Source organism: Stomoxys calcitrans, chromosome 4 (genome assembly GCF_963082655.1).
Source record: "Stomoxys calcitrans chromosome 4, idStoCalc2.1, whole genome shotgun sequence".
Lineage (NCBI taxonomy): Eukaryota > Metazoa > Arthropoda > Insecta > Diptera > Muscidae > Stomoxys > Stomoxys calcitrans.
The window spans coordinates 107,931,185-107,948,076 of NC_081555.1; the positions used below are offsets into that span (position 1 = coordinate 107,931,185).

Sequence of the window (16,892 nt, forward strand, 5' to 3'; positions counted from 1 at the left end):
CTTCTCTTTGAAAACTTAAATTTGGCTCTATTTCCTAAGTTATGTATCCTAGAGGAAAACATCGCCTTAATTCGTAACTAAATCAAAATATTGAAATTTTTATTGAAAACCCATTAAAAATGGAATTTTTATTCTGAAAATGCTAAACTGGCTGTATCTCCTAAACTATGAGTTCTACGGCCTTAATTCGCGACTCCATCAAAAAATTTTGCATTTAATCGAAAATCCACCAAAATTCAAATATTTACTTTTAAAATTTAAAATTGGCAGCATCGACTAAACTTAGAGTTCTATAGGGAAACGGGTCTTAATCCGTGACTTAATCAATAAATTCCAAATTTCATCGAAAACCTATTAAAAATCTAAATTTCAGTTAGACAACTTTAAATGGCTTTCCCTCCTAAACTTAGTGGCTTAGAGTGTAATGGGCCTTAATTTTTGAGAACATCAAACGATTTTAAATTTTATTGAAAATTCATTAAAAATCAAAATTTCACTTTAAAGATTTAAAACAGCTGTATCTCCTAAACTATACTCCGCAGAGGAAAATGAACCCTTGTTCGTCCTCTAGGATACAAATTTCCTCGAAAATCTATTTAAGATCGAAATTTCAATTAAAAATGTGTTATCTTCTAAACAATGCATTATAGAGGGAAATTGACCTCAATTCATGACTCTAAAGTTCAAAATTTCATCGAAAATTTACAAAATGTACAAAAAATTTTCAATTTAAAAATCTTAAATTGGCTACATCTCCTTAACTAGAGGGTAATGGTCCTCAACTCATGACTCCATCAAAAGAGCAAAATTTCATCGAAAATCTATTAAAAATCGATGATTTAGTATGAAAACATGAAATGACTGTATCTCCTTAACTATGCGTCCTAGAGGTAAATGGGCCTTTATTCGTAACTCGATCAAGAATCGAAAGTTTCATCGAAAATCCATTAAAAATCGAAATTTCACTTTGAAAACTTAAAATGCGTGACCTCCTCTAAAAATTCAAAATTCGGCCGAAAACCCATCAAAAATCGAAATTTCACTATGAAAAATTTAAATTGGCTATATCTCCTTAACTATGTGCCCTAGAGGAAAATGGGCTTTAATTCGTGACTCCCTCCAAAAATTCAAAATTTGACCGAAAACCCATCAAAAATCGAAATTTCACTATGAAAACTTTAAATTGGCTGTATCTCCTAAACTATGCGTCCTAGAGGTAAATGGGCCATAATTCGTAACTCCATCAAAAATTCAAAGTTTCGTCGAAAATCCATTAAAAATCGAAATTTCACTTTGAAACCTTTAAGTGTTTGTATCTCCAAACTATACGTCCTAGTTGCTAATGGTCCTTAATTCTTGACTCCATCAAAATTCACCACAAATCCAAGCTATGCGCTTTTGAGGGAAATAAACCATAATACGTGACTTCATCAAAAAATTAAAATTTTAATTGGTAATCACTTGAAATCAAAGTTTCAGTTTGAAAATTCAAAAGCAGTGTATCACCTAAGCCATGCGTCCTACAGGAACATAAAAAACCGGAATTTCAGTATGAAAACTTAAAATAGCCGTATCTTTTGAACTATGTGTCGCACAAGGAAATGGGCCTTAATTTGAGAGTTTTAAAAAAAAAAATTAAAAGTTTTTCGAAAATCCATTAAAATCTTAATTTCACTTTGAAAACTTAATATGTTTAAAGCTAAATGAGTCTTAAAGTTACCAAAAAATCTAAATTTCAATATGATAATATGAGACGACTATACATACATAGCTCCTAAACTAGGTGTCCTTGTAGGAAATGGACCTTATATTGTAAAAAATCTATCTATCCATGAAAAATATAAGACTTTTACCGAAAGCTGTTCAAAACTCACAATTTTAGTTGAAGAACTGTACATTTTGCCGAAATTAGTCGAAAAATTTAATTTTAAAAAAAATTGACGTTAGAGAACATATCAACAAACCTCAATTTGTTTTTATAAAATTTTTTCAAATCTGTTTTTTTGCCTATCTTGCAACTTTGATTTTATAAGCAAATTTTTTTTAAATATTCTTTTTTTTAATAGATTCGAGCGGCACTATAGCCTCCGGAAGTGGTGCCGCCTCTAGCGGCAGTGAATCATCGAAACGAAGGCTTTTAAAACGGGTCATCTCGAGCAGCCAGTCCCATGCACAATCCTCTTCAACATCGGCCACCACCTCAACGGCTGTCATGGGGGGTGGTGGTGGTGGTGGTGGCACATCATCAACACAACCCATTCCCATAACGGGTCGCCAACGTAGTGACATTGCATCCCGTAGCAGCTCTATTGGAGGGGCGACCAGTGATGCTGGTACCCCAGGCGGTAGTCCAGTCGTCAAAGAGAAACGCATAACAATGAGAGCAGTGCGTAGCCTCATGCGTTTGGGCAGAAGTCGCAATAATTCACAGACACGTGATAGCAGTACTGAGGATGAGGGCAGGTAAGTCGGTTTTGAGGAGAATACCAACACACATACAAACAAGAAAATGATTTTATGAAGAAAAAGAAGAAGCGAAAGAAAAAACAACAAAGTTAACCTTGAATTTAATAAAATTTCTTCACAGCTTTAATTTCATGGGAAAAACAAGACATTCCCATATGCTTCTTTACTTTGTGTTATTGCTTTACCTAAATAAATGTTTAGGTATGGTTTACTTCTGGAATGATTAATAAAATAAGATGGCAAAATCAATAAAAAAACAAACTGTGCAAAAACAGAATGAAATAAAGCAATGCAACATGTCAAGGGTTAAAGTTGCTCAGGAAAAAACCCCACAACAAATTGATTGTTATTTGTAGGAGCAAACCATAACTTGAACGTTGCAAAAGAGAGGGAAAATAAAATAAGAATAAGAAAAAGTCAGTTTTCTTTGCTGTCGTTTGTCTTAACATTTGGCCCAAAGGTGAAATATAATTTTTTAGTTCGGAAAAAGACAACCTGTCAGCTCAATAGATTTTGTTTTTGCTTTTGTCTTGAATCATCGCAGGGAGTGAAATTTAAGAATTAATTATTCTGGGACGGCATGATATATGCTCCACTCAGCCTTCCACAAATACATCTGATACCACAAAGTTATCACGGACTTTAATTACTAACTTAGCTAAATGGAATAACAAAAATAAAGACAGATAATTAAAATGGTAATTTTAAGATAGTCTTGACAAACCAAAGAGTCCGGTGAAAAACAATCCCACAAGTGCCCAACTACTAATCTGAGCTTACTAAAATGGCAAATTAATTCTTGAAGTTTAGTTGGTCCAAATTTGTGCATATTTTCTTGAACTATTTACAACATGTGTCAAATGGTTTGGATGGAATAAAAGGCTTTTCAATTTTTAGTTATCCGAAGGGGGGATCCTTCCCACTGCCAATATTTTAAAAAACACCAGATGCAACCCCGGAATGTTTCTAAGAGATCTGTTCCCGAATGTAAAGGCAACATAAACTATTATTTCAGAAAGAAAGCCTACTTAAAGGGAAATTCACTAAGGGAAAGGCTACTAAGAGTACCCTCTACGAAAAAAATACCCTCTCCGAAGGGAAAGGGTACTAAAATAAACTTTCCAGAAAAGAAAGGTTTCCAAAACGAACCTTTCCCAAGAGATTTTAAAATAACTCTTGCCCATGGGCAACTTCCCTTTACCAAGCAAAAATACATCCTTTCCAAAGGGAATTACTTCTTAAAACACCCTTTGTGAAGGGCATACTTCCCTTAAAGAAAGGCTACTTAAACTTTCACTTCCCAAGAAAAAGGTTACGTAAACTATATTTCCCCAGGTAAAGGCCACTAAATGTATCATTTCCTATTGAAAGAACTACTAAAGTACAATTTCTGATGTGAAAGACTGCAAAAGAACTCTTTTTGAAGGGAAAGAGTAGGAAAACATTTTTTCGAAGGGAAATAGTAGTAAAACACCCTTTCCTAAAGCAAGGACTTCTAAAACAACGCTTTCCAAGGAGAAAGACCTCTAAAACTAGACTTCCCTAACGAAAATGCAACTTAAAAAATCCCTATCCCAAGGGAAAGCCAACTAAGCAACCCTTTCCAAGGGAAAGCCAACCTTAACACCCTTTCCCAAAGGAGAGGCTACTTAAATTAACCTTTCCCCAGGAAGAGGCAAACTAAACTAAACTTTCCCCAGGGAAAGGCTGCTAAAAGTACCCTTTTCGAAAGTAAAGAGCAGGAAAACCCCCTTCCGCAAAATTTCCCAGAGAAAGAAAATACTTCTAAAAGTACCCTTTCCGAAAGAAAAGGCTTCTAAAAGTAGCCTTGCTAAAGGTAAAGACTTCTAAACATACACTTTGAGAAGCAAAAGGCTTCTAAAAGTGCACCCTCCGAAGGAAGGTAATCTAAAAATACCCTTTCCGAAGCGAAAGACTGCTAAAAATATCCATTCTGAATTGAAAGACTACTAAAAGTATCATTTCCATAGCGAAAGACTACTACAACTACCCTATCCCAAGAAAAAGGCTAATAAAAGTACCCTCCCCGAAGGGAAAGAATTCTGAAAGTATAGTTTCCCAAGGGAAAGACTACACAAAGTACACTTCTCCAAGGGAAAGACTACACAAAGTACACTTCTTCAAGGGAAAAACTACACAAAGCACCTTTCCTCAAAGGAACTACTACACAGTGTACCCTTCTCCAAGGGAAGGAAAAAATAGTACCCCTCCCCAAGGGAAAGACTAAACAAAGTACCCTTCCCAAAGGTAAGGACTACCAAAAGTACCCTTCCCCAAAAGGAAAGTCTATTAAAGCTACCCTTCCCCAAAGGAAAGTCTACTAAAACTAACCTTCCCCAAAGGGAAGTATATGAAAACTAGTCCTTCCCAAAGATGAGACTGCTAAAGGTACCCTTTCTGAAACGAGGAAGTATTTAATGTACCCTTTCGAAGGAAAAGTTTACTAAAAGTACCATTTTCGTAAAAGAATTATTTGCGAAGGAAAAGAATACTTAAACTACCCTTTCCCAAAGAAAAGGTTAGCAAAAGTACCCTTCCCTAAGGTCAAGGGTAGAAAAAGCAACCTTCCCCAAGAAAAAGGGTAGTAAACGTGTCATTCCCTAAGGGACAGGGTATTAAAGGTACCCTTCCCCAAGGTAAAGGGTAGTTCAAGTAACCTTCGGCAAGGGAAAGGGTACTAAAAGTAAACTTCGCCAAGGGAAAGGGTAGTTAAAGTACCCTTCTTCAAGGGAAGGCGTGATAAAAGTACCCTTTTCCTTGGGGAAAGTACCATTCCTCAAAAAAGGTTAATAAAAGTGCCAAATGATAGGGGTGTTAAATGTACCCAAATCCAAGGAAAAGGGTACAATACCAATCTTCTCAAAGGAAAGGAATATAATACAACCTTTATCCCTTTTCCCAAGGGAAATAGTACTAAAAGTACCATTTCCGAAGGGAAAGAGAAGCAAAAGTACCTTTGCCAAAAGGTAATAGTAGTTAAAGTGTCCTTATAGCGAAGGCACTTTCCCTTGGGGAAAGTACCATTCCTCAAAAAAGGGTACTAAAAGTACCAAATGATAGGGGTATTAAATGTACCCATATCCAAGGAAAAGGGTACAATACCAATCTTCTCAAAGGAAAGGAATACAATACAACCTTTATCCCTTTCCCCAAGGGAAAAAGTACTAAAAGTACCATTTCCGAAGGGAAAAAGTACTAAAAGTACCATTTCCGAAGGGCAAAAGTACTAAAAATATAATTTCTGAAGGAAAATAGTACTAAAAGTACCATTTACGAAGCATGATAGTACTAAAGGTACCATTCCCTAAGGTAAATAGTACTAAAAGTACCATCTCCGAAGGGAAATATTACTAAATGTACAATTTTTGAACAGAAAGACTATAACAATAACCCTTCCCCAAGAGAAAGGGTAGTAAAAGTACACTTTCTCAAGGAAAAGGTTAGGTAAAGGACGATTCACCCATCAAAAAAGTAGTAAAAGTACCTTTCCGCAAGGAAAAGGGAAGTAAAAATACCATTCTCCAATTAAAAAGGCAGCAAAAGTACCCTTTCCAAACGAAAATGGTGGTAAAAGGCTTCGTTTCCCCAAAAGAAAGACTACACAATGTATTCTTCCTCATAGGAAAGTCTAGTAAAACTAAGCTTTCCCAAGGAAGACTACCCTGCTAAGACTACCCTTTCCTAAAGGAAAGACTTTTAAAACTTCCTTTTCCCAAAGGAAAGAATCATCTCCGAAGGGAAAGAATGCTAAAACTAACCTTACCAAAGGAAAAGGTAAAAATACCCTTCCTCAAGGGAAAAGTAAAAGTACCCTTGGAGAAGGGTAGGGGAGGAAAGGAAAGGAAAGGGCAGTAAAAGCATCCTTTTTAAAGGAAAATCGCAGTTAAAAAGAAGTAACATTTCCACAGGGAAAGGGAAATTAAACCACTCTTCCCAAAAGAATGGTTTGTAAAAGTAACCCTTCCCAAGGAACAGGGTAGAAAAAGTAGCATTTTTTCAAGGAAAAGGGTTATAAAAGTACACTTTTCCAAAGAAACATGTAAAAAGCACCCTTTCCAAAGGTAATAAAACTACTCTTCCCAACGGAAGTGCTAGTAAAAGTACCTTTCCTCAAGGGAAAGGGTAGTAAAGGTAGCATTTCCCAAAGGAAAGGTTTTCAAAAAAATGAAAACCTAAAGTGGAACTCCTTCTGACTGCCAGTGCGGGACACACATACATACAGAAGGTGTTCTATAGTCTCTTCTTCTTCGATGTCCTCACAGTTTTTGCAAAAGTCGTTGCTGCCAACCTTCAGTCTGTCAACATGTTTTCCGATTAGACAATGACCTGTCATGACGGACACAATAACTGGGACATCTGTTCTAGCCAGTAACAGCAAATCGGTAGACATCTTCAGGTCTAGATTAGGACACATAGTTTTGGAATGTTCACAGCAGAACAGGTTAATTTTGAGCTATTGAGCCACCTCGTTGAGAGATCTGCGACAGTTTTTGTGTTTAGGAATACGGTCCCCAGGGAGTTAATGGCTGTCTGGCTTTCTGAGATGATATTTATGCCAATCGTCGTTATGACATTATATCTTAGCCGTTGTGAAATTTCGCATTACTCCGACTAATCCCTACAAAGTATTTATATTCTTATACGTCATGACATTTTAGGTCGATCTACCAGTTTCCTTCTGTCTGCCAGTCCGCCAGTCTGTCCAAAGCACGCTAACTTTCGAAGGAGCAAAGTTAGGCGCCCGAAATTTTGCTAAATACTTCTTATAACTGTAGGTTGGTTGGAATAGCTCCCATACAGCCGATCTCCGGATTCAACTTTTTGAACCTTGAGAGCGCAATTCTTATCCGATTTGCAACAATTTTGCACGATGGCTTTACCTTGTGACCTTCAGCAAATGTACAAAGTATGGTTTGAAATTTTGCACAGATACTTTTATTGATGTAGGTCGTTGGGAATTACAAATGGGTTATATCGGATTTGGATATAGCTCCCATATAAACCGATCTCTGGGTTTGACTTCTTGAGTCTCTAAAAGCCTCAACTTTCATCCAATTTGGCTGAAATTTGGAACAAAGACTTGTGTTATGACTTTCAATATTCATGCCAAGTACGATCCTAGTCGGTCTATAAACTGATATAGCCCCCATATAAACCGGTCCCTGGTTTTGTCTTCTTGAGTGCGTCGAAGACTCAATTTTCATCCGATTTGGCTGAAATTTGGAACAAAAACATGTGTTATGATTTTCAACATCCATGCCAAGTACGATCCTACACGGTCTATAAACTGATACAGCCCCCATATAAAACGATCCCTGGTTTTGACTTCTTGATTCCCTAGAAGCCAACATTTTCTTCTGATTTGGTTGAAATTTGACCCTAAGACCATAACCTCGACCAAAAACCTTAAGATCTTATGACTTACAACATCGGTGCCAAGTTTAAACCTAATCGGTCAATATGGTTTAGGCCCCCGTTAAGTACCGATACCCCGATATAACTTCTTGAGACCAAAATAATTACAAATACAAACTCAGTTAGTAAGGGTACATTTTTAGTGGAATCCAGTTTCATATAAAAACAAATCCATGGTGGTGGGTACTCAAGATTCGGCCGAACTTAGCACGATTTTAATTGTTTAGTTTCTGCCTATAAAGAAAACCGTTTAACCGTTTAAACTTGACAAAGATTCGGCCCATCCGAATTTAAAATGTTTTTACATGATTTTTACTTTTTAATATGAACATTGAAACCGGATAAGTGAAATGCTTAAAATACATCGATTCGTTTTCACTTATCCGTAATTTCCACTTTAGCGTAGTTCGGATAAGTGCAATTAGTTTCCGGTTAAGCGATATAAGCATAAATGCAAACGAATTTTCACGTTGAAAAGGAGCAATGCTCAGAGAACTTTTTAAGAGTCAGAGTTAACCATAAGCTACATATTTTCCATACCGATAACTTTTTCACTTAAGCGTTTTCAGTTTCATATAAAAACAAAATATGGGGTGTAAAAACTTTTTCAGTTTAGCGGTATTTTCAGTTAAGCGATTTTCGCTTAAGCGAACTCATTGGCATTGACTAACAACAAAATTGAACGATTCTTTTCATTAAGTTTCACTTTAGCGTATTTCGGATAAGTGCAATTAGTTTCCGGTTAAGCATAAATGCAAGCGAATGTTCAAGTTGAAAAGGAGCAATGCTCAGTAGAACTTTTTAAGAGTCAGAGTTAAACATAAGCTACATATTAAAATATGTTTTTGCTCATTTTATTGATAACGCAATTTTTTTTAATTTCAGATAGTTTTCCATACCGATAACTTTTTCACTTAAGCGTTTTCAGTTTCATATAAAAACAAAATATGGGGTGTAAAAACTTTTTCAGTTTAGCGGTATTTTCAGTTAAGCGATTTTCGCTTAAGCGAACTCGTTGGCATTAACTAACAACAAAATTGAACGATTCTTTTCATTAAGTTTCACTTAAGCGGGGTATTTCACTAAAGCGTATTACAGTTATGTGGTCAATCCCATGGCAGCCGGTTGTGCGTACCGGATTGACAAAAACAACAACAGTTATGTGGTTTCGACTGTATCTGATTGGTTTTCTGATAAATGTTAGTGCAGAAAAACGTCAAAATATTATTTATATGTCCATTTGCTACGGAATCCTTCAGTTTATCAGATGAAAAGGACCATATGTCATCTGCAATCGGCAATTAATAGAAGGGGATACGGCAAATCCGTTAGTAAGCAATTTTCTTCACATAAAATTTGTGAAAAAAACCTGTTTATTGCAAATAAAATTTAATGTTATAAAACAATGAAAAATAATAGATTTTTCAATGCCATATTAGCAAATGGAATATGGTTGGATTTTAATATTTGAAGGTCGGCAAAATATTTGCATAGTCAAATTTACGGAAATTTAACAACGATAAAACATTCAAGAGGAAGTATCCCCTGTTCCTTCGTGGAATGTTCATGGGAAATTTGGTAATAGTAGAAAGTTCAACTGAAATTTTCTCCATGAACAGCATTTGTAACGAGAAAGTAACTCTGCTATGCCCTTAAGACTCAATTGTTCTTGAAATTCAATACAGCAAAAAGAAAACGATATACATTTCAATGACAATGTTTGTAACGCGATAACTTTAAACAAGTAGAAGTATGTTAAAACTTTTGGAGCAAAATAAAACGCAACGTTTATTTTGGTATAAAAAATTAATAATTAAAGCTTCTCTAAATGTTCTCTCCTGAAGGTGTAATTTTGTTTTGCTGAAATCTGCAACTGTTTTCACTATGTAAATTGAAAAATTTCCATAATTTTTAATGTGATTCGTGTTGCCGTTATTTAAGGTCATTTAAAATTCTATCAATTTTATTGACATTGGCCCCTAGTTCCTGCCGGCTATAACGTGTGGGCATGAATGTGAAAACATTGTTAAAGTATGAAAAAGCCAAGGCACAAACAATCACGAGGACAAACATTTTTAGTAACACCTCCATTGGCTTCATGCCGTAAGGTAATTGCTTGAAAGCAATTGTGCAATTCCAGAAATAGAGGCGCTCATCCTACAGTGCATGGGGAACAGTAATGTCCATCTGCCCAGCAGATAGTGGAGCTAATAGCATAGCAAACATCAGCAACATTTCTTTCATAGCTTACGTATGGTCGAGGGCGTATCGAGACAAATTAACACTTAGCAATGAAAACAAAAAAGTTGTTGTTGTGAATAACATCGAATGGGATTATCGTGTGATGATAAGTTGTGCAATTAACTCGCAATCTAAAGGGTGAAAGTTAAGATGCCAATAGTAGTTCAGAAAAAGAAAACCCCAAAAGATCCAGAGTTGACAGATCTTCTATTTAAAAAGCTTTGTTCGATGACAAAGGGGTTTTATATTTTGCGATATATTCAAAAGATTTAGCTAATGAAGTGGTACTTGGAGTGTTTGAGAGAAAAGTCCTTCATAAAATATATGGTGCAAATGGAGAGTACCGGCGTGGTATGAATCACGAACTGTATGCGCTGTATGACGACTATAGTAAAGCGAAACGCATCAAAATACGACGGTTGTAAGAATGGATGAAGAAGCTCCAGTAAAAAAGTCCTTTAAAGCCGAACATAATAGAATATTTAAAAGGGGAAGACCAAAATTCCGAAGGAGTAACCAAGTGGAGAGGAAAATCTTATAACTGTGTGTCAGAGATTGGTAAAGAGGCGCAGAAGATCGAAGCGCTTGGATATGTATTTTACGCTCGGCTAGGGAGAAACATTTTTCTGTAATAGCCAAAGTATTCAAAACATACATGAGGTGGCGAAAAGTTTAAACTACTTTTTGTTTCTATCCTAAGAGTATTCAAAAAACACAAATCAATGATTAAAATTTGGGATCAAGTGCCAAAGTAGACGCCCCACCACAAAACCTCCAAAAACGGGCACAAAAACCGATCTGTATAATATAGCACTAAAATAGAAGGTAATTGGAAATAAAGTATGAAGTTAGCATGTTTCCCTATGACACGATCGTCTGGGTTCAAATCCCGGCTTCGACATCAGGAAATTTTTCAACGGTGCTTTTCTCCTTGATAATGCTGGCTACATTTGTGAGGTATCCTGCCATGTTAAAACTTCTCTACCAAGTAGTGTCGCTATGCGGCACGCCGTTAAGACTCGGTAATAAAAACAAGGACCCATATCACGCCGGTCGGACTCGGCAATAAAAAGGAGGACCAAATCATTGAGCTTAAACATTCATTGGACTGCATTCATTGATGTGAGAGAACGCCAACGACTAAAACTTCCCTAAATCCTACTTACTTCAATTGGCCATAACAGAACACTTGTTCCATTAGCCGAATGTGGAATAGCGTTCCAAACGCCTCCATCTCCTGCGCTATTTCTAAAATCTCCACTTGATCTTTCCATCGGACTTTTGGTCTTCCCGGTTTCCATGTACCACCGTGTTTGCCTTCAAAAGACTTATTTGCTGGAACTTCTTCATCCATTCTGACAACATGACCTAGCCAACGCAATCCTTGTATTTTGAGGCGTTTAACTATGCTATTGTCGTCATACAGCTAGTGGTTCAAACGAGGCACGATGTTGCCCCGATGGCCAAAAATGCAAAAAATCGAAATTAAAATATTTATGAATTTTTTTACTAATCTTTAAGAAGCCCTTCAAAGAAGAATATTAAAAAAACATATGCATATTAATATTAGAGGTTCTCATTAACTAATCGATGATTTCGTACGGAGATTTTCTAACAAATGCAAGCCATATATTTTTTCCCAAAAATTTTAATTTTTGTTTATGCAAGCAAAATGTATTTTTTTGACTGGGGTACCAAAATATGGGTATGGTTAGTACCGCTAGTTTTAAATAAGAGGCAAAAATAAAGTAATAACTGTTAAAATTAAAATTTTTAGCAGAGCGGATCTAAAAAGGACCGACTTGGGCCGCCCTAATTCTTTTTCAGTGTTCTTCAGTGAAGTGTCCTGAATCAAAAACAAACTTGCACCAATTCAATATTTTGGAATAGTTTGTAAAAGTGATTATTCGGCCCTTTTTGAAAACTTGTTTCAAAAATTCTTTTTAAATTGGGATTCTAGCATATTCAAATATTCTACGAAAATGTTCGCCGGAAAATTCTACTATAGTCCCCTGTATACACCAAAACCCATAACTTAACAAAAACACAGTAAAACGGAAAACACAATTCAGGGATAAAGTTGAAGTAACCGCCTTCTATAGGTTTAAGAACTCAAAATCAAGAGATTTGTTTTATATGGGAGTTATATCAGGTTATTTGCCGATTTGAACCAAACTTGACGCAGTTTTTGAAAATCATAGCAGAAGTCATTTGAAGTCATCCAAATCGGATAATAATTGTATCATCTGAAGGCTTAAGATGCTAAATCTGAAAATCGGTTTATATGGGTGCATCCACTTATAGACCGATTTGTACCATACTTATGGTAGTTATTGAGAGTCTTAACATATGTCATCATGCAAATTTCAGACATATCGGGTAATAATTGCTACCTCTGGAGACTCAAGAGCTCTATGTTAACTCTAACTATTTTTGTCCAACGAATACACTGAGAGAGAACAGTGTGCAATGCCCATACTGCCATTAACGCAAACTGGTATATATATTTTATGAAGGATTTTTCTCCCAAACACTCCAAGTACAGTACGCAAGCTTCGGAGCCATACAACAGCACGGGTATACAGTACGTAAGCTTCGAAGCCATACAACAGCATTGATAGTATAAGTGTCATGTATAGAATAATTTTCGTCTGTCGAGTGGTGGCTTTGCTCTTCAGCTGCTTGCTTATTCCAAATTAACATCTGTTAGCAAATATTATCCTTCGTTTTGTTTCAAAACTGGTGTCATTTGTTTCGGTCACGGCGGTGCCAAGGTAGATAAAGTTGCGGACTTTTTTACACCTGTAGTTTCCAACTTACTACATTTTCTTTATCAGCTCGGGTTAACAGGGCTTTGTGGAAGTTGATATCATACACTTTGTCTTATCTCCGTTTACTGCTAAACTTGCTTTTGTTGTTTTCAATAGCTGCAGTTGCTTCTTCCTATGACCGATCCATAATTTCGATGTCGAGTAACATATGTTCTCTTGTGAGTAGTGTGTCATGCCTATTCACACCTGCATATCGTATACTCTTCTCCAGCAGGATATTTAAAATTCACACGATAAGACAGCCTATCGCCTGTCTGAAACCTCATATGATATTGAACAGTTCGGAGAGGTTCTTTTCTTATTTAGAGTATGCCAAAATTGGACTAAGCGGATGGACCATTTGAGGCGCAAGTGACGACATTGAATTGCATGGACCGTATTATCGATTCAAAGAAAGATTTCATGTATTTTTCTGAATTTTATGTGTATTTTTTTTTTTTTGAAAAGCTTTCCTATAGCTCTTGAAAAAGCACCCTCTAAACTCCTGATCCTTGTAAAATTCTAGGACAATTTAGCAATGTCCGTGTGTCTGTCCGTCCGTCTATTTTAATTACGCTACAGCCTTCATAAATTGAGATATTGAGCTGAATTTTTGCACAGATCCGAATTTGTATAATACGCAGGTCAAGTTTTTGAATGGAACATTGAGTTACAGTAAGGAACCGAAGGAAGTATGGTTAAGATCGGGAGATTGGTTTACATAAGAGCTATATCAGAATTCGGATATATTCGGACCATACTTGGCACGTATAGCAAAGGTCACTGTGCGAAATTTCAGCCAAATCGGATAAGAATTACGCTCTCTACAGGCTCAAGAAGTAAAATCGGGAGATCGATTAATATGGGAGCTATATTTGGTTATACACCGACTTAAACCATATTCGGCAAAAGTGTTTAAGGTCATAGAAGCAGTCTGTGAGCAAAATTTCAGTCAAATCCGATAAAAAATACGCCCTCTAGAGGCTTAAGATATTTTAATCGGGAGACCAGTTTATATAAGAGATATATCAGGTTTTGAACCGATTAAGACCAAACTTAGCACATCCGTTTAATGTCATAAAAAACATCATAGTACAAAGTTGAAACTAAATCGGATAAGAATTACGCCCTCTAGAGACTCAAGATGTATAATCGAGAGATCGGTTAATATGGGAGATATATCAGGTTTTGAACGGATTTGGAACATACTTTGCACATCCGTTTAATATCATAAAAAACATCATAGTACAAAGTTTAAACCAAATCGAATAAGAATTACGCCCTCTAGAGGCTCAAGATGTATAATCGAGAGCTCGGTTAATATGGGAGATATATCAGGTTTTGAACCGATTAAGACCAAACTTAGCACATCCGTTTAATGTCATAAAAAACATCATAGTACCAAGTTTAAACTAAATCGGATAAGAATTACGCCCTCTAGAGGCTCAAGATGTATAATCGAGAGATCGGTTAATATGGGAGATATATCAGGTTTTGAACCGATTTGGACCATACTTAGCACATCCGTTTAATATCATAAAAAAACATCATAGTAGAAAGTTTAAACCAAATCGGATAAGAATTACGCCCTCTAGAGGCTCAAGATGTATAATCGAGAGATCGTTTAATATGGGAAATGTATTAGGTTTTGAACCGATTTGGACCATACTTAGCACATCCACTTTATGTTATAGAAAATGTCATAGTACAAATTTTTGCCAACTCGGATAAGAATTACTCCCTCCTGAGCCTCATGAAGAGGAAATCGGTTTATATGGGAACTATATCAGGTTTTGAACCGATTTGAACCATGCTTATCAAATTCACTTTATGTCATAGAAAACGTCATAGTAAAAATTTTTAGCCAACTCGGATAAGAATTACGCCCTCTAGAGGCTCAAGAAGTAGATAGGTTTATATGGGAGCTATATCTGGTAATACACCGACTCAGACCATATTTGGCAAGTATGTTGCAGGTCATAGAAAAAGTCACTGGGCAAACGATGGCATCGGATAAAAATTACTCCCTCTAGAGGCTCAAAAAGTATAATCGGCAGAAGGGTTTATATGAGCGCTATATGTAAATATGGACCGATGTGGCACATTTATAATCCCAAGCGATTTACACCTATAGAAAGAATTTGTGCAAAGTTTCAAGCGCCTAGCTTTACTCTTTAAATTTATTAATTTTGTCACCCAAGGAATAGTCTCAAGTAAACATTCAATGTCAAGTAACAATTCTTCCACCAAAAATCTGTTTTCTTAAACTGGCATTTTGGGCATATTTGGCATTTTTGGCTCGAAACTTTTAAGTTTGGACACAATTTTCTTTGTTATCGGGCTGCTAGCACTTCTTTTTGGTGTGTTCAAAAACTAATTCATGCACAAAACAATTTATTGTGAATATCTTATTGATATTTGGCAAATATTGTGTAAATAGACAGTTATTCAAAGCATAACCAAAGAAAACACAAGACGAATACAGGAACTTTTTGGCTAAAATAGTTGGTATCTATTGGTGTTGAATTGTGGCCCTAATTATTTTTAAGAATTTGATTTGTCCTTAGGTTCTAACATTTGTGGCAAGAAATATTTTTCTGAGAAATTCCAATTATGAATCATCTATCACTCTGAAAATTAAATTTTGAACAGCCACAGGATACCAATCCTATTCTACTAAGTGTTGATTGAATCACAACATCCCACACTTTCACATAATCAAGCTAAAATGCCGCCCAAAATCTCTGCAGATTTATTGTGGGCGGGAAAACCCAATATGGCAATTAATTGGTTGCTGTTCATTGATTAAGGCTTTCATTGATGTTTTAACATTGACGACAAATGCTAATTTATCCCAATTAAGAGGATTGAAATAAAGTGGGTTTTTTGAAAAACAAATTTAAGAATAACAAGCAAAAGCACGTTATGTTCGGCCGCGCCAAATCTTATATGCCCACCACCATGGATCACATTTGACGCGTTCTTTGAATGACATTTTCAAATATACGGGAAATAGCTACAGACATAGATGGACCGTATTTGTTATGACTATAAGAAGTCACGGGTGCTGTGTGGCATGTGGCACCGTTATGTTTAAACCATATGTCATGCAAGTCAAGCTCTTGCATTTTGAGCTAAAAAAAGAGTTGGATATCATCTCACGATAGGGCTCACCATTCGCAGTTACGTTACGATTTGCATAATTTTTGAAGAAGCACGGTCCAATGATGCCACCAGCACATAAACCGCACCAAACTGTGACTTTTTCTGGATGCATTGGTAGCTCTTGGATGACACCGAAGCGCAGAGTTTAGCATGTCCGCCCATGACGCTGTACGCCTGAGTTCGAAGCCTGGCGGGACCATCAGAAAAAAATTTTCAGTCCTGGTTTTCCTCTCCTAATACTGCCAACATTTGTGGGGTACTATGTCATTTAAATACTTCTCTCCAAAGAGGTGTCGCACTGCGGCCGTTATCATTGAGCTTAAACTTGAATTGGACTGCACTCATTAATGTGTCAAAAGTTTGCCCCGTTCATTATAAATCGGTGCAAGACAGAATTAGTTTTTTCAGCAGGAGATACAAGTTGCCTACAGTGGAACCAGTCTCCTTGAGAGGAGAGAATGCTCCATTTACAGGAAGTGCAAAATACCTGGGTGTTTTGTTGATTAGGAAATTGAACTTCAAATCCAACATTTTAGAAAGGGCAAGAAAGGCAACTCTTGCCCTATACATCTGCAAGAGGGCCATTGGCAAAAGTTGGGGGTTTAGACCGCGTGTCATGCATTGGGTATATACTGCAGTTGTCAGACTTATAACGCTATAAGGTGTTGCGGTCTGGTGGACGGCACTTCAAAAGTCCAACTACTCCATTGTGGTTACACGAATTGAAGCGACCACTGCCGTGCGAGCTTTATCATTGGGCATGTGGCGGCTACG

General features: G+C 36.5%; 1 protein-coding gene across 1 annotated transcript in view; it reads left to right on the forward strand.

The window, feature by feature from the left end:
* The window catches only part of LOC106081311 (otoferlin), a 369,740-nt gene that overhangs the window by 305,261 nt on the left and 47,587 nt on the right, over window positions 1-16,892 (forward strand). Inside the window, exon 8 of the mRNA XM_013243188.2 lies at window positions 2,067-2,463. Within this exon, the coding sequence (XP_013098642.2) occupies window positions 2,067-2,463 (397 nt within the window). The remainder of the gene's footprint in view (window positions 1-2,066; window positions 2,464-16,892) is intronic.